At 49.7% G+C, this 19,133-nt stretch overlaps 7 protein-coding genes across 7 annotated transcripts; 4 read left to right on the top strand and 3 right to left on the bottom strand.

Moving 5' to 3' along the window:
* Positions 1–621: 621 nt before the first annotated feature.
* PV08_10559 (uncharacterized protein) lies at positions 622–3,159 on the bottom strand (the record flags this gene model as incomplete). Its single annotated transcript, XM_016384873.1, has 10 exons — positions 622–696; positions 749–1,164; positions 1,230–1,421; positions 1,469–1,556; positions 1,606–1,680; positions 1,737–1,838; positions 1,920–2,354; positions 2,403–2,463; positions 2,521–2,627; positions 2,680–3,159. The coding sequence occupies 10 exons, from the start codon at positions 3,157–3,159 to the stop codon at positions 622–624; spliced, it is 2,031 nt and encodes a 676-aa protein (XP_016231475.1).
* A 1,431-nt stretch (positions 3,160–4,590) lies between these two features.
* PV08_10560 (uncharacterized protein) lies at positions 4,591–6,436 on the top strand (the record flags this gene model as incomplete). Its single annotated transcript, XM_016384874.1, has 6 exons — positions 4,591–4,765; positions 4,817–4,889; positions 4,952–5,136; positions 5,208–5,494; positions 5,581–5,904; positions 5,960–6,436. 6 exons carry the CDS (start codon positions 4,591–4,593, stop codon positions 6,434–6,436), a joined length of 1,521 nt encoding a protein of 506 aa, XP_016231476.1.
* Positions 6,437–6,974: 538 nt separating this feature from the next.
* On the top strand, positions 6,975–8,666 carry PV08_10561 (uncharacterized protein; the record flags this gene model as incomplete). Its single annotated transcript, XM_016384875.1, has 2 exons — positions 6,975–7,613; positions 7,665–8,666. The coding sequence occupies 2 exons, from the start codon at positions 6,975–6,977 to the stop codon at positions 8,664–8,666; spliced, it is 1,641 nt and encodes a 546-aa protein (XP_016231477.1).
* Positions 8,667–9,211: 545 nt separating this feature from the next.
* PV08_10562 (uncharacterized protein) lies at positions 9,212–10,267 on the top strand (the record flags this gene model as incomplete). Its single annotated transcript, XM_016384876.1, has 3 exons — positions 9,212–9,355; positions 9,413–9,452; positions 9,618–10,267. 3 exons carry the CDS (start codon positions 9,212–9,214, stop codon positions 10,265–10,267), a joined length of 834 nt encoding a protein of 277 aa, XP_016231478.1.
* A 1,561-nt stretch (positions 10,268–11,828) lies between these two features.
* PV08_10563 (GTP-binding nuclear protein GSP1/Ran) lies at positions 11,829–12,749 on the bottom strand (the record flags this gene model as incomplete). Its single annotated transcript, XM_016384877.1, has 5 exons — positions 11,829–12,166; positions 12,224–12,272; positions 12,331–12,435; positions 12,489–12,581; positions 12,681–12,749. 5 exons carry the CDS (start codon positions 12,747–12,749, stop codon positions 11,829–11,831), a joined length of 654 nt encoding a protein of 217 aa, XP_016231479.1.
* A 947-nt stretch (positions 12,750–13,696) lies between these two features.
* On the bottom strand, positions 13,697–14,419 carry PV08_10564 (uncharacterized protein; the record flags this gene model as incomplete). Its single annotated transcript, XM_016384878.1, has 1 exon — positions 13,697–14,419. The coding sequence occupies one exon, from the start codon at positions 14,417–14,419 to the stop codon at positions 13,697–13,699; it is 723 nt and encodes a 240-aa protein (XP_016231480.1).
* A 780-nt stretch (positions 14,420–15,199) lies between these two features.
* PV08_10565 (uncharacterized protein) lies at positions 15,200–18,288 on the top strand (the record flags this gene model as incomplete). The annotated part of the gene is made up of 2 exons (XM_016384879.1): positions 15,200–17,177; positions 17,225–18,288. 2 exons carry the CDS (start codon positions 15,200–15,202, stop codon positions 18,286–18,288), a joined length of 3,042 nt encoding a protein of 1,013 aa, XP_016231481.1.
* Between the last annotated feature and the right edge of the window lie 845 nt (positions 18,289–19,133).

Raw genomic sequence — 19,133 nt, forward strand, 5'->3', positions numbered from 1 at the left:
CCGAGGAAGAAGGTCATGAATGAGGTTTGGTCGCCAATAGCGTCAAATGGCTTAGTTTCTGAGAAACGAACGCACTAAGGAAAGGAAAGGAAAGGGATTTTATTAAACCTCGTTGTTCGGCTTGATACAGGGATGGCTTGGTGGTTCGTTATCGGAAACAAGAAGGGGTCACATCGCAATGGGTGAAGTCAAGGTTTTGCTCGTGTTGAGGATGCGACAATAACTTAGTTGGCCACTTCTGGTGGCGGCCGCTATAATTAGCACTGGCCACCAACAACGGACGACATCCTGGCACATAGATCCCTTTTCCCTTTCAGCAAGCGTACGAAATATTCTTGATGCAAGGAGATATCCAGCAAAGATTATCGACATGTGAGAATCTACCATGAGATAGGCCGTACCAACTTGGAAACAAGGGACAACACTCCGCATGCAACTATCCCAAACTCTTGTAGTACAGCCAAGTCGAGCAGACGCTGAGACTACATGATTAACTCTTCATCGTCTTACCAAGTCCAACAGCGAGTCGATGTATCTGAAGATCCCAGGGAGATTCCCGAGGGCACATCTTGGTACCCTAAGGATCACCTCACCAACGTTGACAGTCATCCAACGCGATTCCTAGAACAAAAACTTGGTGACAAAGTCGACAGTCTGTGAGTACGCTTTACCAGCCTTTGCAAACAAGCCGGAAAACTGCCATGCATCAGCTCAAAAGTGTCCCGGATCGGGATTCTGGAATTCCTACCTGATAGCCGACCCGTCGTCTTGATCCATCGAGCCGCGATTGAACGATGGCCTCTTCCATATTCGCAGGTACCACCTCGTCGGTTTCGTTGTATATCTTTACCTGAAATCCAATGACCTCCCCAATGGTCGTTTCTTTCCCTCGACGATTGATTCGGATCTGCGTCGCGACCATGCAAGTCCAGTATATAGCCCCGCCAAGTATGATGAGGAAGAATATCACAGGCCACCAAAATCGAGGAATCTTTCCCGGATTACGTGGCTTTGCTCCCCATATCAAGATTATGAGGTTACCTGCCGTGAAGATCAGGGGTAAGGTGTAGAGGACGAACTTGTTCGTGAATATCATCGGTCGCCACCCAGGCCACGTCTGCTGCATGCGTGAAGTGAGCCGATACAGCCCAAGAGTTACCAACGCTGTTCTTAGGGTCAACATCAAACGAGCATGGTTGGTGACAAGAAGCAGGAGGTATGCAACTTACTGCCAACAATAATATGACCATAGGTGAAGAGTCCGACCGCAAAAGTGTAGCCATCAGCACTGACCGGACAGAAGATTATGAGCATTGTCGAGGACAGCCAATGCAAGACAAGGGCCCCTTTTGGAGTGTTGATGTCCTTTTGGAAGAATTTGTAAAATGGTATAATCCTTTGGACGGCAATGGCTTGCTTGACTGAAGCATATCAGTGAAGACTCCAGTCGCAGAGACGATTAACTCACCTTTGGAACTGGTAAAAGTGACCGCCAGGAGGTTTCCAAATGCAGACAGAGCTATGCACACTTTCAGGCCCATGGTTGACCCGAATGCCTGGTTTGAAGGTTAGCTGAGGCAAAGCACCATTTGAAGTCTTGTATACCCTTGGAGCGAATAGAATCGCGATACCGAGATCAGTGTCGCTATCTGTTATGGTTTCATAGTCACAAGCGACATACTAAACAGCGTTAATTCATACTCCATCCTGGGCTGAGGACAGGAAAGTGCTCATACATATGCGACTGTCACTAGAAGATATAAAAGGGTGACGAGACCAACGGCCAGAAATGCACCTCTTCTAAGTGTCTTGGTGGGAGCTCTGATCTCTCCAGCAACCTGCGAAGAGTGAGTTTCGGAACCATAAGGTATCAAAAACTGGGCAGGCGGTGAACTGCCAAGTTCACAATGGATTCATACGTAGTTGGCATTCTCCCATCCTTGATACGCATAAAATATGAGCACAAGAGCAGAAAGACCATCTGTTGCACCCCTGTCGCCATGAGTCTTGCCAAAGTCGGCCAGCCCGGATCCGTTTTTGCTTGATGCCTTCACCCCGGCAATGAATACCGTAAGCAGGAGTACGGTCTTGAAGATGGCGAAAAGCTTGTTCAAGAAAAGGCCGAATCGGTTGGAGAAATAGTGCAGGAGGCAGACGACCGACAGCACACTAATCGCAATAAACCTCACAAGCCGAGAATCGAGCCCGGCCATCTTGGTGGCAGACGGATCGCTGGCTAATATGGTTTGCTTGGAGAATGTCACCGAATTGCCGTACGAATTTCCCAGACACAAGAAGAATGCTGAGAACAGGATGGTTGAAAGGAGTTCAGGCGCCGGGTAGACTTCATCCAGCTAGTTCGGGTATTCAGCGTGGAGTCCTCGATCATATTGGATACTTACGTAAATGAGCTCTCCTCCGTTGAAAGGGAGGGCACTACCAAACTCAAGGTAGACGAGGATACTGTTCTCATTGTCAAATTGCTTGTTGGTGGCAAGTGAGAGAGTTGTTCCGCCTTACAACAGAAGCGTGAACACACCTCCGACAAGCCACAGGGCCAGGCTCACAGGCTTTGACCTCGTATACCCAAGCACAGCTCCCGGAGTCGTGAAGATCCCGGTACCAACCTACAGAACAACTGTCAGCTGACAAGGACATGCCGGTGACGGTCGCGCTAACCATCTTGTTTAATATAAGTGAAGCGACATCAAGGGCTGTGAGATTTCTCCTTGGTACGATGGTTTCCGTCTCGCTTTGCTGGTCGGAGTCCTGCCGGCTATCGGCCTGCCGGCTGTGTGATCTTTGCATGGAAAATGTCATATCGTCCCTTTCAGAAGCAAGTTTAGACATCGATGAACTGCTTCCATCGTTCAATGCTACCCCCTGAAGCTCCGTTGTATCATGGCTACCATCGGTAGTTGGAACGGTGGTGTCCGGGTCATCGATTTGAAGGGGTACAGCCGCATTTGAATTCTCGTAGTCCTGAGCATAGATCACAGGACTTGGTCTACTGCCGTTGTCGCTACCAGTAGCATCGTGAATGTTGGGAACAGACCTTGACCTTACTGAGCTACCGAGTTTCGCTCGACGCGCTCGACGTGTGAGTCTCTCCAGCTCGTGGCCCGGTGGAAGTAAAGAATCCGAAAATCGAGTCGACATGTCGTCGGTTGGACCGCCCAAGTTACTGCTTAGACGGGAAGTAAAGCTACTGTAAAAAGTTTCCTACTCACAGGAATACGTTAGATGGGGTGATTCAGGGGTTAGACCTGCAGTTGTACCCCAGGGCTACATGCATCGACCATCAGACTGGGGGAAGGGGGAGCCTTCAAGGTCCCAGCCAACTGCGACATGGTGGTGGCGCGAATCTCCTTGAGCGACTGGCCTCGAGCACCAAACATGACCGGTGAGTCATTTCGTCATGTTGTCTGCCTTGCGCCGAACCAGACGCCTTGCAGGACTTCCCAACCAACGAAGGTGCAGAGAACGTGAAAAGGCGACCGAGCTACTTCAAGCCACAGCTGGCATGTATTGCTTCTTGGCTTCCACCCGGCGCCTCCCCTGGCAGAGATAAATCAAGCCTGGTACCGTCGGATGTCTCACATCCAACTCTGTACTGAAGCTCGAGTTCTGGTATTGGAATATCATGGCAACGGTCTATACTATCCAGGTGTTGGAGGAAAGGTAAGGACCGGTTCAAGAGGGGAAATATGCTTCTCTCACATTCTTGCAACGCATAGGTATATAAAACCAGCGGTCCTTAAGAAATTTCTTGACGACAACGCAACCACATTCGGTGCTCAACGCTTCGTAAAGGTGGGCGGGGGCTCTAACCTGGTGGAAGGGAAAGGCATACTAATTCCGGGGCAGGTTGAACGTGATAACAAAATCACTGTGACCGCCTTGCGTCAACTGACAGAGGTGAATCCATCATTCAGAATCAGGCGGTACTGCTACAGGTGTGGATGTTTTCGGAGTTGCTGACTTGTGACGAAATAGTCTGAGATTTTGGATCTTCGGAAGCAAAGCTATCCTGAGATGTTTCGCGATCCTTTCACGTAAACTCTCAGTCCAGAACGGAGTGGGAGCAAATCGAAGCGATGAGGGTTGGAGAGGCGTTTTCGGAATCCAGGGTCGGGGCGCCGCAGGTACCGGGAACTGGCCCATATGGCCTGCTTATCGGCAGAGGTTCGCAAACGCAGGATTCCAGCCAAGTAACTTGGAATTCTGGTTCGTGAGCTCGGTTAGGCTTAGTAGTTAGAGTAAGGGACAGTCTTCAGCCTCGCCCAGTGGCCTAGTGAGCCTACGCCGGCCTACTGGTAGTGGTGCGCCTGCAAGGGACCGGGGGTTAATAGGCATGGAGGCGCCCAGCAGGACAACTCTTAGGCTGTCATGGCTGGTGGCAGTGTACAATTTGAGGCGTTCCCCTGCGCGTTGAGATTCGTGGAGAGGCGTTTTAGTGTAACGCACTTTGATGTCGTCCGAAGTCCTGTCCAGAGATCCAAGGCCGGGCTCGAAGAAAGCGATATATTATCCATTTCCATGACTCTCCCTTTTTGAGCGCACAATTGATGAACCTCATATTGGCAGAACATGACTGAAGACGTACCAAGCTGGGCTCGTTACCCCCTTTCCTTGTCGCCAGAAATATGCAATCCGTATGCTTGTGATCTGGCGCATTACAGCAGAATCCTGGAGCAAAACTCCAAGCGTCTCTTCATGGAAGATGGAGAAAGGCGAATAAAGGTCATCGAAGTGGGAATACGAGGTAGGTGGGCGAGACTCTGGAGGATGATGAGTTGCTAATGGAAAGCTGAAGAATTGATCATTAGCAGCTTCGAAGGTCTAGACAATTATTTGACGACTTCTCGATACTCTGGCCTCCGTCTCATGTCAGTGAAGCTTCAAAGGCCGAACTGTGCCTTTTCCAATGAGGGAGTGCTGATGATGGCAGTCTGATACCTCAGAGGTTTTCCTGGGACCGATTGATGATCTCGGATCGCGCTCTGCGGAGGCTCGCGCACCATTTTGGCATCTTCCCAGAGTTCCTCGATGTCGTTACAGCATTTGGCGAACGCATCGTCTCCGACAGCGACTCAGTTGGGGGCTTCCGTTCACATTCCGGTGGCCAAGCATTCGGTCCGTGTTTTAATCAGACGAGCTCCGCTGGAGCGAAACCTAAGTTGAACCCACACTGACCATCTTCCCAGAGTGCGCGTATCTGGCCAAAACAGTCGAGGAACATGGTCGTGATGACGACGAGGATCCTTGGTCCATCCGCCAGATGGGCATTTACTCCCAGAGGGAAGCGAATAAGGAGGCCACTACCTTCATCATCATCAACCCCCTGCAGACCTTCTTACAGCGGCTCAAAGACGCTCAAGCTGGCACGGGTGAGCCGCCAGCATGGCGTGACATCCATCGACTCGCATTGTCATCTTCGACAACGCCCTGGAGACAGTACACAAGCTACCTAGAAACCCAAATGACCCAATTAGTGCGTCCACCTTTTCCAAAAGTAGCCCCAAAGAAACATTAGACGAGTTAGCAGAAACGTGTTCTAACAGCCGGCCATCTTTGCAGAAAACAAGAGCTCACTTATCGAGTGTCTCGGACAAGGAACCGACGGGTTCTCTGCCCACGATCAGAATTGAATTCGAAGATACGCAAGACGTCAAGGTCCTTGAAGACAAATTGTACCGTCTACGCCATGTCTTGAACATGAACTTGCAAGTCTGCAGAGAAGTCGGCGTGCTATTTACTCAGTACAGGCAGAGCTGCGATCCAGGTATTATGCCAGCCACCTGTCCCTCGGATCCAGCAACCTTTGGCTTCATTGCGGAGATCGAGATCCAGCTCGAACGGATACTTACCCTGAAGCAAAGAACTGAAGCAGTGTCTGACCTGGTAATTTTCCCCCACACAGTCACAACCACAGCCACAGTGTTGACTTGGCCATTAGATGCAGAAAATTATTGCATTCCGAGCTCTTGCGGCGCTGAAAACGAGTAGTTCAATGTCGACAGAGATCGCACGTCTGGCACAAAGCGATAATAAGATCATGGTGGACCTGGCCACCAAATCGCGAGATGACGCGCAAATCCTGAAGACAATAACCATCTTGACTATGATATATTTGCCGGCAGCGTTTGTCTCGGTGAGTAATGTGTCCGGCATCCTGCACGATCCTTCTGACATTCAGGATCAGCAGTTCCTTAGTATGGGATACCTGGACATCCGTTACGGGCAGCACACAATAAGCCTCCACTTTGCAGGCGAGATGTGGATTTTTGGTATTCTCACAGTAATCCTCTTAGGCGTCACCATTGGTTCTTGGCTTTGGCTCGAAAGGCGTCGAAGGCAACGGAGAGATCTTTTGTTGCATGCGCGGACCACGGATGTCGAGCAATATTCCGTGGGTCTGCGAAGCGAAGATTGATAGTCACTGCTCGTGCGTTTATCTGTCATACTGCAAAGATGAGGGGGTTCAGAGTTGCACTTGTTTGCATGTCTCACTCTCGAGACGACGTGGCTTGAGGTGGCTGCATCAATCGTCAAAGGCTGCCCTATCCCACCCAGACCTCTTTTGCCCCCTTATCAAACCCGCACGCCAGGCGACACTTGCTCCACACTCGTGGGGATTCTCGTATTTGAGCCCACTGTCCCCTGTCGGAGACTTCAAGAAATCTGCAGTCCAGTTTGGTCTTCGCAAGGGCTCTTCTGTACCGAGTACCACCGCTGCTGCGGACCAAGGGCCCAAGTCTTGGGTTATTGAGGCTTGTAACTTGTTGCACAGCCCCTTCCTGGGGTCCTCTGTCCCCGACGACGTCAGCGGCTTTCGAAGAGCACTCCAACAGGCTACAGAGGAGCCTTGCCTTGTCGACGTTGTTGACTTGCGATCCTATTCTGTGTGTTGCAGAAGTCATATCATATCGACCCCGATCTCCCGAATTTTTAAATGCATCACGAACGCTATCATGTCGGTTACAAACACTGACACACCGTGTACCGTCGCTCGCCGTGAGATACTTAACCTGAATGTCAGGGATAGTGAAAGCCCGAGTCAGTTCTTCTATCCACGGGACCGACTTCGCACGTACCTCACGCGAGAAAATGTTGCAAAAATTCTCCAGTGCCCGTGTCGCAAATGCCGCCGCCAGTACGAGGTCTTTCGTAGGAATCACGCTCCCACAGAGTTCCTCGATCGAATCGTCGGCCCAGAGAACGATGTCGAAGCCTGTCACAATCCCGCCAGAACGGCGTACTCTCTTTTCGGCCTTCTTATATACATTGAGCATGCACTTCTCATCATTGGATTCATGATGAAAGAAGTTTACGATGTGAACATCTCAGGGGAGTCGTTCTCGGCTGAATCTCTGAAGCGAGTGTGTGATGCTTTTTTCCGCGAAGAAGGACAACACGCCTTCAACTCCTTCGAAAACCAGTTCAGTATCTTCCTGCGGCATTTTGCAATCCCGACCATGGAGTCGGGTACCTATTCTGTCTACGCCAGTGACAGGATCCTGCCTTTTTTTGAACAGCGGAGACTGAGTTTACAAGGGGCGAACAGCAAAGTATATGCTTTCAAAATATATGACGAGTATCGCAAGTTCCCTGTATGTGAACTCCCATATCCTGTCTCGGACACGACAATTAACATAAGGTAGCATGCAGGAGAAGTCGCAATGTACGCAAGGAAGGAACTCGACAAGGATAGCGAGTTAGCCTTTCACATGGAGAACAGGAATCTGAACCTCGCAACGATGCTGAAGGACGACCACATTGTGAAAATGATCAAGCCTTATAAGCACGGCGATACCTTCAACCTCATCTTCGCATATGCCAAAGCTAACCTCGATGATATTCTTCGGAAGTCAGGGCCAGATCTCGCTGAAGCCGGGCCTAGTCCTGTTGAGTCTCGCCGTGAATGGAAGCAATTGTTGGGGGTCGCGAGAGCTCTCAGTAAGATCGGAGGACCACGCGGAAATCAATATCTTTTTGGCCAAACTTCCCGTCCGGAACACCTGGGCGTTCATTTCGACCTCAAACCAGCAAACATATTGATCGACAAGGATAATATCTGGATGATATCTGATTTCGGACAAGCCGTCTTTAAACCAACGGGTGACACAAGTTCTCGTATGGTCAACCAAGGGGGAACGTTAGCTTATGCACCCCCAGAGATGAACATTGATGCCAAATCAAGCCGGCGTTACGACATCTGGTCGCTTGGTTGCATCACGTTGGAGGTTCTCGCCTTTGCTATTCATGGCACCCACGGCTTGAATGGCTGCGAAGCGTACCAAGGCTTGGACGCAGTACGGCGTACTAATAACTTGACTAGTGGGCAAGAAGACAGTGCTTTGTGGTATCAGGACGACGATAAGAAATACAGGGTCAAGCCCGCAGTGTTCGAGTTCATGCAGTTCTTATTGAGGGCCGAGCCTTTACAGCATCGGCCAAGCAGCCTATCCTTCGTGAACAGGATTATTGACCTAATCACGAAGATGTTGGAGCCGGTAGCTGATGATCGTATTGATATCGGTGAGGTTGTCCGGCTGTTGGAAGCTGCCATAGAGGAGTCGAACGACCAAACGCAGCCCTTAGATATGACTCCAAACGATGGGGAAGTTCCTATTGGTGAGCTTGAGCTACAATGCATTCGGTGAGTTGGAACCGCGACGAGATACTGGCGCACGTATCGGAATGTTCTTCGCTGACCAAACGTAAGTTTATGGAATTTCCGCCGTAACGATTGGAAGCCAGCCAAGCTTGCAGTATTTGAGGATGCTCAGTCAAACTTGAGAATCTTGAGAATCTGCACTATGGTACATCATGCCGTAGAGTCAGATTATCGTCAGCAGCCCCTCGAAGCCATCTTTCTGTTCACACTGACAATTCGCAGTCATCAGAACGAGGGATCAATTGGTTCCTGCCTATGCATTCTTCAACCCTTCCGCTTCGTCTAACGCCGAGGAAGCTATTTACTTTTCCAACATTGAACCCTCTGGCATATCAAAGTATCCCGGGTCAAGATTCTCCTTCGTGGAAGCAAAAGGTTGTAGAGCAATTCCACACTTACAACTGCCAGAGCTAATGACTTTGCAGACATTGTCACCATGCAAGAAGTATTGACCATGCAGAAGATCGAAGCAAAGTATGCCACCTTACCTATACTTTGCATCGAGGCTGACCGGAACTTAGCTTTCCTTTAATGAAGATCAGATATCGAAGGCACAAGTCCTTCACTAAACAACTTGCACGTTTCATACAGAGACAGGAAGACGAAGAGGACGGTGCAGATCTCGGTGTCGGATGGGTCCAACTTTGGGTTGAACAAACACCCTCGGCTCCTGAGGTATGTGGAAATCTCCACCCTGAACATGGGCGACGGCTGACGTTCAAGTAAGGCTAGGCAAGACAACCTTGGTATTCCCACGAAACCCAAACGACCTGTAAGGATGCAGCCTCATCAGCGAGCCGATTACAAAGTGGTTCCTCCTCGTCGTCTAGTGGTGTATATTCATAAGCTAAGGGCATATATAACTATCCCAGGCAAGTGTCCCTATTGTTGTCTTTTCAGGGCAGCCTAAAGGGCCAAGGCTAACATTGTTGCACAGTGGACAAGAACTGGTATGAAGATCCAGACGGAACAGGTGTGGCTCCAAACACGATCCGTTTTGTCCCACGAAAACCCACCCGTGATCCGTCATTCCCCGCCTCGATCTTTCGACCACTGCATCCTCAAGATCGAAATCCCTTCCCAGGTATACCTCTATGTCCTCAAACTCTCCGCATGCTGGAACAGCGGTCAGAAGTCTTGTTCGAATGCACACTCCTTGAATTGACTTTCGACAAGGAGGAGACTAAACAGCTTCTATCACAAAATTTTACGACTGTCAAGAATCAATGGAAAGCAAAGACCAAAGAACTGGAGCGACAACCAGGATATACTCCAGTACCTCCTCCACTGAATCAAGCCATATCATCGTCAATACCGCATATTGGTGGCCAAGAGGACAAGGATCGTGTAAAGTCACCATGGCCATGGTCTCGAAATACCAAGAGTGGAGTGAACGATAGTACGGCACCTCGAGGAAATGCTGGCCCAGAGGTAGCAGGGGGCACGAACGCCGGCACACCCGCACCGACAGCTTGGAGACCCGAGCCATACAGAGGTGGTGGCAGAGGGGGAGCACAGTCTCGAAAGAAGCCCCGTGCGACAAGACCAGCTCTAGAGCTTCAGCCACCTGTGAGAGAAGAAGGCTGAAAGATGCTTCGATGTATGCTACAGTCCATCCCCTGACATGAAGCAATACGCGTGTTCGCTCATTCAGTGGTATGGCTGACGTTCATTTGAGATGAGAAGATCGTCGCGGACCAGTCCCACGTCGTGGTAGCATCGACAGTGGACATTTACGGATTCTTCTGGATGCCAATTGATCAATCTAACGTGGTTCTGAGGCTGGCTAATCCACCAGGCCCCTCTGCCTCCATACTGAACCACAAGGGCTGCGCTTCCCCCGGCGCATCTTGCCAGTGGCCTTTCAGCGATAGAGGGTCAGCAGCCCACCGCGGCTTGCGTATTTCACACCACATGTCAACGGACACCTTCCTGGGCATTCCAACGCTCTTCAGTTTGGAAAAGCTAGGCTCACACGAGAATCTGCTCTCTTCACGTTTGAGGATGCGCATCCATTTGAAAAGTGAGGCATCTCTCGCAATGGGAGTCCGGATTTCAAGTTTTCCGCATTTGGCTACGTGGTTAGTGAAGCGCGAGGTGCGCGTGCCACAAGAGTTGGATCAGCCTGCAAAGGCGAAGCATAGACCTTCTATGTGCTAAAGGCTTCGTGTGGATGATGGTTGGCTTTGCGTTTCCTTCAGGATAGCTATTCGCTGGCATTTATGGGGAGTCGGACCCGGTCTCACTATTTGCAAACTACGGGATTTCTTTATCATCATCGACCCTGAAGATCGATTCAACGCCAGAATCGATGCACGCTCCTCGAGGAGTAGGAACTTTCTCGAGACGTTGAAGAAGGGAGAGGACAGGGTCAACATGTTGAGCATGTCGGGCCCAGGGGAAATGCCAGGATGATGGAACGGAATATTGGTTGGATTGGTTTTCAAGACACTGTGTACAGTCAGTCAGTCAGTCAGTCTGCGGTCTCTCGACTTTGAACATCCGTCGTAAGGCATATATATATGTCTGGTCATCCCTTCACCACGACATATTATGGTTCCTGCTCTTTGTTTCTCCAGCAAGGAGCAATTAGATAGAGGCAATCAAAAGAAATTCGCACTGATACCCAAAGCACCTCTGAGCTGTAACAATAGCGAAGTTGACACTCCGCCTCCCCCAGCAAAATGCCCCTATATTACATAAGCACGGTACCAAGTGCCCTAGGTTTGTCTTCAGACCGCCTCGAGGATTTGTTTTAGTTGATTGAATTCATTCTCGCTATGCTATCGTGGTGATGTCTAGACCTATTGTAGAATGAGCAAAAAAAGGAAAACTTTCTGTATCATGCACTTGCTTTTTTTGGTAATAGTCTTGAGAAAAAAGCAAGCTCATTGTCGTTCGTTTCATTTCGTCAGCCAGGAGTGACACCAGTCTTTGTTGCTGTCCCATGATGGCGAGCAAAAGGACTTCCTGGCACTTTCCCTCAACAAATATTGCACGACCTCCAAGATTGCTTCATCTTTGGTTGGAAATCAATACGACCTTCTGGTTTATCGTCTCGCTAACCCAAATCCCTATCCTCGCTGCGATTCCATTGACAAAGGGAGAAAGAGTTCTGACTTTCGACATCGTCTGGAAGGCGGGTCGTTTACAAGTCCGGGTCCTCCTCATCAGGAAGAGGCATGGCAGCAGCCTCGGTCATCTCCTTCTGGTATTGATCGAGCAATTCTTGGTTGACCTGGACCTCGGGTGGCGCGAGAGCTGGCGCGGCGACGAACTCGAGTTGAGGGTTGCCGACCAGTTTACGGGCGAGCCAGAGGAAAGGCTTCTCGAAGTTATAGTTAGACTTGGCAGAAATATCGTAGTATTGGAGGTTCTTCTTGCGGTGGAAAGTGATGGTCTTTGCCTTGACTTTTCGCTCCTTGACATCGACTTTGTTGCCGCAGAGGACGATGGGGATGTTTTCGCAGACACGGACAAGATCACCTGGGTGAATTGGTCAGAAGCTGGTCTTGAAATCAAAACGAAGCGCACGAAACTTACGGTGCCAGTTGGGTACGTTCTTGTAGGTGATTCTGGACGTGACGTCGAACTAAGAAAAGATCAGCATTCTGCACCCTCAGGTCCCGATCGAAGAGGGGAATATGTACCATGATGATACCACATTGACCGTTGATATAGTAGCCATCTCTCAGACCACCGAACTTTTCTTGACCTGCGGTATCCCACACGTCGAATTGGATTTGACCCAAGTTCTGTGCTGATATTAGATCGTGCCCTCAAATGTTTTCGTCCAGGACAAACATACGGTTGAGAAACCTAGAGGGTGAACTTCTACACCGAGAGTGGCGATGTACTTCTTTTCGAATTCGCCTGTGAGATGTCGCTTGACGAAAGTGGTCTATGTCAAATGATAAGTTAGCCCGGCTGATCGCAAATGATGTGATCCTTGCGTTCGATGCGATAATGGGCGGAACCAAGTCAGTGAGGAAGATCTTACCTTGCCAGTACCACCGTCACCGACCAAGACGAGCTTGAAAGTAGGAACGCCTGATTGAGCTTCCGCCATTGTGATTGTTGTGGTTGGTATGTAGGAAGAGTCTAGAGGAACGCCAGAATATGAGATCTAGCTCGACGAGGAGACTAGGGTGACGCCTAGAAGATGTCGGGATGCAAATGTCTGCGCGAGGGCAATGGGGGAAGAGAGAAAAACCTTGGTGGATGGAATCTGAAAAAGGTCGTTGGCAAGAAGGCAGCGCAGGTAGAAGAGGCGGAACGGGACTGAATGTTTTCACTTGAAGGCCTTGGCGCTTGTCGTCAATTTGCTGGGGCTGTTGAGGGATGTTCGGGCATTTGTTTGTCCTGCTCCTCCGTCATTCGAGCCCGACTTTTGCCTGCACCACGATCTTGATTGCTGCCACAGTGACAGAATCTCGTCACGTGCTCCCCCATTGTCTGCCGTACTTGTTCATCGAAGTCCCAGGTACTTGTTATTTGGTGGAAACAACATACACTTGACATGTACCTGGTCCGGATACTTTTACCGGCACAGTCACAATTCGCACCATCCGCCAGCCACAGATCATGTAATATAATCATTATCACCTAGGGATTTATCAGGATACCACTAGGTGTGCTACCTAGTTAATTCACATGCAGGATATTGGGTGTTTGTTGTTGTACAGCACAATCTCACCACTCTCCATCGGTTGTAACTTTATTCAGGTACTAACGTCTCCTGCATCACTTTTGACAGGATAGGCTGTCCTGATGACTACAGCTGCCCAAAGCCCGACAGCTGCTGGCCTCCCATCACCCCTCGTAAGATTTTGACGACTCATGTCATCTACTGTGCCTCGCATGAACCCAACGGCTCGTGTGTGGTTGACAGAGCCTATGAGATACTAAGACCCTGCGCTCAATACACAACCAGGCTTTCCTCTCCCTCTGCTTGTGATTTCGCCGGTTGTCTGCATAATCTCCGGGCCTTCCACATAACATGAGACATGTCTGAGGTCAGATAGGGACGATATGACATCCAAGAGTACCTCTTCCACCCCAGTTTTGTCTCGGGGTTAACCTCAGCTCCAGTTCTTGTGCATCGGCTCCTACTCCTCTTGATACCTTGACTGGTATGGGTCTGTTGAGATTCTGTCCAACCACCTCTCCCACTTTGCGTAATCTCTCGTGGTTCGACCATATCGCAGAACCAAACTTTCTAATCAGGTCACCGGCTTTCAGTCCTGCTTCATGTGCAGGACTGCCGGGTTCCACACTATTCACTTTGGCAAAGGGTGTTTCTGGGACGGAAGATGACTGTTGGGGTTGACTCGAGGTAGCCTGCGGTGTTGCCTGCTGCTCCTCCGGTTGAAGTAATGAATTCTTATAGTCATCGGAAGCTTGGTACTCGGCATGGTGTTTATGTAGCCCCTTCTCTATTCTGTCCATAAGGTCTTTCCAATCATTTCGCAGTGTGATGATCCTTGCTCTTGTTACTCGAACTTGTGCCACGTCGATATCTGAACGAGGGTAGCCGTCGAATGTTGTCAGACTCGTTTGCATGGTGACTCCATGGCTGTCCAGGACTGCACCAAGTGCTTTCAATTCTGCTTCCAGATCGTCCTTCCGAGCAATCAGTTGTTGAAGCGACAGGCCCTCGAAGGATTGTCCTTGTTGCACTGATGTTGGTCCACTGGGAACGTGGATTTCTGCAAGATTTGGATCCATCGGTAATCCCATGGTCTTTGTGACTGTGACTATGTTGGTGGGAGGTTATTCTCTGAAATGTTGCAGACGTCGATCCATCATTCCAGTCGTCGTCCTTGTGCCAGGCTCCCAATGCAACACGCTGTGCAAGGTGACGCAGCCTGAACACGCGGGGGCGACGTATATTTATCCGAGGTTAATCCGTCATCAGTTACAAATCTTACGAGTACTCTGTTTCCGTTGACAGTTGATTCTGCTTTGGGCCTCCAGTCCGTCACCAGTTATCATACTATTTCCCAGAGTGGCTGCTGATAACAAGCGTGGACTATCAAAGGCGCAACGATGAATGGCGTCTTCTCGACGTTTATGGTGTACCTATCTATGTTCTTCTCATTAAACATACCCTGGCTTCGACGCCCACGTTTCACAAGAATCCAATGGTCCATTTTCACTGACTACGCCATGTTTTCCACATCGCACCATCGATGCGTGATGAACTATAGGTTACACTATCTCGAAATGAGCCTTGTTGCTCTTGGTTTTCTGCCACAGCCTTGTTCCTTCCTCAACCCTTGCTTTGCGCATGTCATCCTTCCTTCATCAGACAAGTTGAGAATGTGCCTGTTTACAGATTTCTTGAGCCTCTTCTCCTTCTTTTCCATTCTTGCCATGCTCTATTTCGCAGCTTTTGGACTTGTCGACTTTGGTTGTTTGGTCTTCCCAATGAGACAATTTGGACCTTTGGCTTTCATCTTGATTCATCACTGGAGTTTATTGTTTTGCTGACTACAATATATCTTCTATCAATACACAATGACTGCACATATCTTACCCTCAATCGTCCCAAGCCCTTTCGGCAGGCATTTCAGCACGGAAACAGGGTTGTTCAATGGCGCCGATTCTCCTTATACCGGTCTTTCGGCAGCTTCGTCGGCCTCCGCGGCACCCTACCTCATTCATCAAGATCGCCAGGTATCCTCCAGTTCAGCTCCAGGTCTGTCAACACCAAAACCGACGAATCATGAAAATGAAGAGCCGTTCTTTCCGGACCTTGACTCTACTAGTTCCGCTCGATCTGTATCTCCCAGGCTTCCCACTGAAGCCAAGAGAGCGTGTCCTCCTAGCAATACTTACGGTAGACATCATGCTATTCAAAATCGGAAGATCGCGCAAAGCTCGTCGCCCCAGTCCTCACATGCGTCAAGACATCTTCAATCGTTGACGGAATTACACAATGGGAAAATAGAAACAGCTGCAGGATTATCAACGAAGACCCCGCAAAGACCATGCTCATCTAACCGAGCTGGATGTCCCTCGACCCGTCAATCCTTGACTCCGGTGGGTCAACACGCACTTCCGGACGTTGCATCTGGGGAGGAGAAAGAGCCTCTGTCTGTCTCAGGAGACATGCTTGAAGGGTCTATGGAGTTGTGCGCGGATATCGCCATGCCCGAAGAGACAAGTCATTTGGCAGGATCTTCTCGGAGACACAAAGCCCATCGGAAGCGTCTTTCTCAAGCATCATCTGCGTTTGTCCATACGATGAAAACTGCCAGTGTGAGCAATGCAAGTTTCAGCATTGTCCCTCGATCGTTGAGGTTCGGCAGGTCGACGGACAGCTACGGTCTCTTCGGCTCCCATATTAGACATTCCAATGACAGTGAGCGTCCAGGCACTAGTGCGTCTGTGGATGAAGCAGCATTTCGGAGAGGCATGAAAAGACGACAAATACTCGCTGAACTCATGGCCACTGAAGAGAGCTATATTTTGGATTTGAAAGCCCTCATCTATCTCTATTCTACGTTGTTGGCGTCTACCACGACGATATCAAACAAGATCAGGTCTTCCATCTTGCGCAATGTACAAGACCTCCTGCATACGCATGAAAAGCTGCTAGAATGTCTCCATCAAGCTGCTTACGAGGCTGCGGCACGCAAGTGGGCGGACACCACATCACCACGGCATCTCGGCTCACCACGTCGGCACAGGCGCTGGCGTAGTATGGAATCGTATGCACCCTTCCAACCCGGTCGAGGCCACCGGCACACACGCAGCTCATTAGATTCTTCTGAGGTCAGCCGTGGTCGGACTCATCTGGGATGTGCCGATCCGAGAGATGTATCTGACATAGCGGCCATTTTCAGAGATTTCCTCAACGACTTCTTCGTATATGAAGAATATTGTGCTAATCATGGCTTGATCGCACATGAGCTGCAAAGACACGCACCTACTTTGTGGTCAACGTATGAGTCCGGCATCGAGTCATTGTCCCGATCCCTGGTAGCGTTGGAATACCGGCACAAACACGACAAGAAAGGCCTGACCGTTGGTGATCTCCTCATCAAACCAATTCAACGGGTGACGAAATATCCATTACTGTTCGAAGATCTCTTGAAACATACGCCAGTTGCCGATTGCCCCATTACTCATATTGAAGTGGAGGAAACATTGAAGTGTTTGAAGGCGCTCGTTCAGTCGGTCAATAAAGCCACCGATAATCAGGAGACGCGTGAACAAGTACACCGCCGATGGGCACTTCAATCGAAGCTAGCATACGGCAAAGTGTTGATGGGCCCTGAGCATTTTCGGTTCCTGGGTAATATCCAGCTGTGCGGTGTTTTGTATGTCACCTGGCAGACAAAGAGCCGGGTCGATGGCTGTTACGCCCTTTGCGTATTATTCGACAACAGTCTAATGATCGCCCTTCCCGCTAGCACAAGTCCAACTTTCGAGGTGGTGGCCGTATTACACCTCTCGGTCTTGACAGTGTGTTCCGCAAGTGATGGGCGAGGTGAGTTTTTCCAAATGGGTTACAGCAGTCTGATTAATCATCTCTAGGGCTCCAGTGCCATTCAGCTCTACATACTTGGAAAATCTGCTGTGAAGTTAACAGTCACCTGCACGAATTCATCTTTAGTGCATGTTCTGCGCCGGAGGAGCAAGCTTGGAAAGAGGGTATGCAAAGCAAGGATCCTCTGGGTAGGAAGACGAAGGAGCATCTAAGCGAAGTCCCTTCTTCTGTTGGACTTGACTTGAGGTCTGTCGGCCTGGTTTACGGTCAGCAAAGTTCTGCCCTAAGTAGGCAGCTCTCGGTTCAACGAGCAGCGACCGTGGGGAACCGAGCCAATATCTGCCAGGTCATGATACGGAATACGCACAATCCCCAAGACTTGCACGATTTTCGACAGCCAACACCGACAACAGCGATCAATCGATCACAGTCTCACATGTCGTCAAATCGTCTGATTGTCCTGTCGCCCAAAAGATCAGTCCGCGCCAGGCTCGAGACGACTCTGAGCGATGTTTGGACAAAAGACAGATTGCCGTATCCTGGGATGAGCGGATCTCTTGGTGGCCAGATTATTCGAGCTTCGGCAGGATCGCTGGTACGCAAACTGAGTTTGGCGTCGATTCACGCTCCGTTCTCAAGACGTTCTGGTAGCATATCGCTGGCCAGCCGAAAATCATACGAAGCCTTTACAGAAGGCAGGCGGAGCAGATCCAAACAATCTGTGCCAATATTTGAGGTGCGCAAAGACAGCCTGGACGATGCTACGCCTGCTAGGAAGAAGTCGCATGAGTTGCCGGAGCTCGATACCATGGAAAGTGTGGTCAGTCGGATGATAGGCAGCGGAGCCAAGAAGATCTCCTTCTCACATGGCGAGGGCAGCTTGTTGAGCAAAAGCTCGAAACATATGCGATCAATACAGCATTCGACACCAGAAGTAGGACCGGAGGATCCTGCAGACATGTTTTATTCGGATGACAAAGAACGACGTGGAAAGTACGAAACCGTGGAAGAAGGATTGAGCAGCAAGAAGAAACGATGGAGCAACCCTTTTGGAATACTGAAAGGGTTGTCTGCTGAAGGGTTTCGCAACATGCTGTATTCGACAAAGTAAAAGATTAGGCTTCAAAGGTTGGAGATTCGAAATGGATACCTGGAGTAGCATTATACTGCACGAGTGTTGAAAGCGGCTCTCGTCAGTTGTCACAGATGAATTGAATGTACCTATAATGTCGGTCATTCTATTCCAGGCTCTGTGAAGTGACATGTTGTCCATGACATGACATTCTCCATGAGAAGAGTCCAGACAAGCTTTTGTACAGTAGACTGTTAGGCATGAGCGGAAGAGGAAAGGATCCCACCCTAATAAGTTAGCAGAGAGTTGTATTGTCCCCTTCCACGGGAGTTATGTTATTTAGTCTCTTGTAAGGGCAGCGGCGCGCGTTTCGGGTCGAACGCCACGGCTGAAGCGAAAGAGCGTTTTGGTTATAAGCTTCTGTCGTAGTCCGTACAAGTACAGTAACGCCACGCCATAGCCGATGGGGGGGCCTCGCGCGAGAGGAGACTCGAGGAGAAACTCGAGAGGTCAAATTTGTCGCTCACCAGGCGAATCGACGAATTTCAGGGGCAAACGAGCCCCACGACCAATCAATCGTCGGACCATTTTTTGTGGTTTATTATGTACCTATTGTACAGTAGGTACTCCGTAGGTATCCGTACAGTGGGTAGTAACTACTTTTAGAGTCTAACTTGGAACGGCACGGGAAAGCTACCGGTACTGTACGTTTACTCAGCGTCAGGCAAGTTACTCCACGAGAGTTTTCTGTGGTTTTGTACGCAGTTCGGTTGATTATTATAATTACATGATCAATGGTTTGTCTCGTGTTCCAGGTCGTGTTGTGACTTGTATCTCTGTACTCCGTACCGTACTGTAGATGGGGGCAACCAAACTGAAAAAAA

This window comes from Exophiala spinifera, assembly GCF_000836115.1.
Source record: "Exophiala spinifera strain CBS 89968 unplaced genomic scaffold supercont1.8, whole genome shotgun sequence".
In the NCBI taxonomy this organism is placed as follows: domain Eukaryota; kingdom Fungi; phylum Ascomycota; class Eurotiomycetes; order Chaetothyriales; family Herpotrichiellaceae; genus Exophiala; species Exophiala spinifera.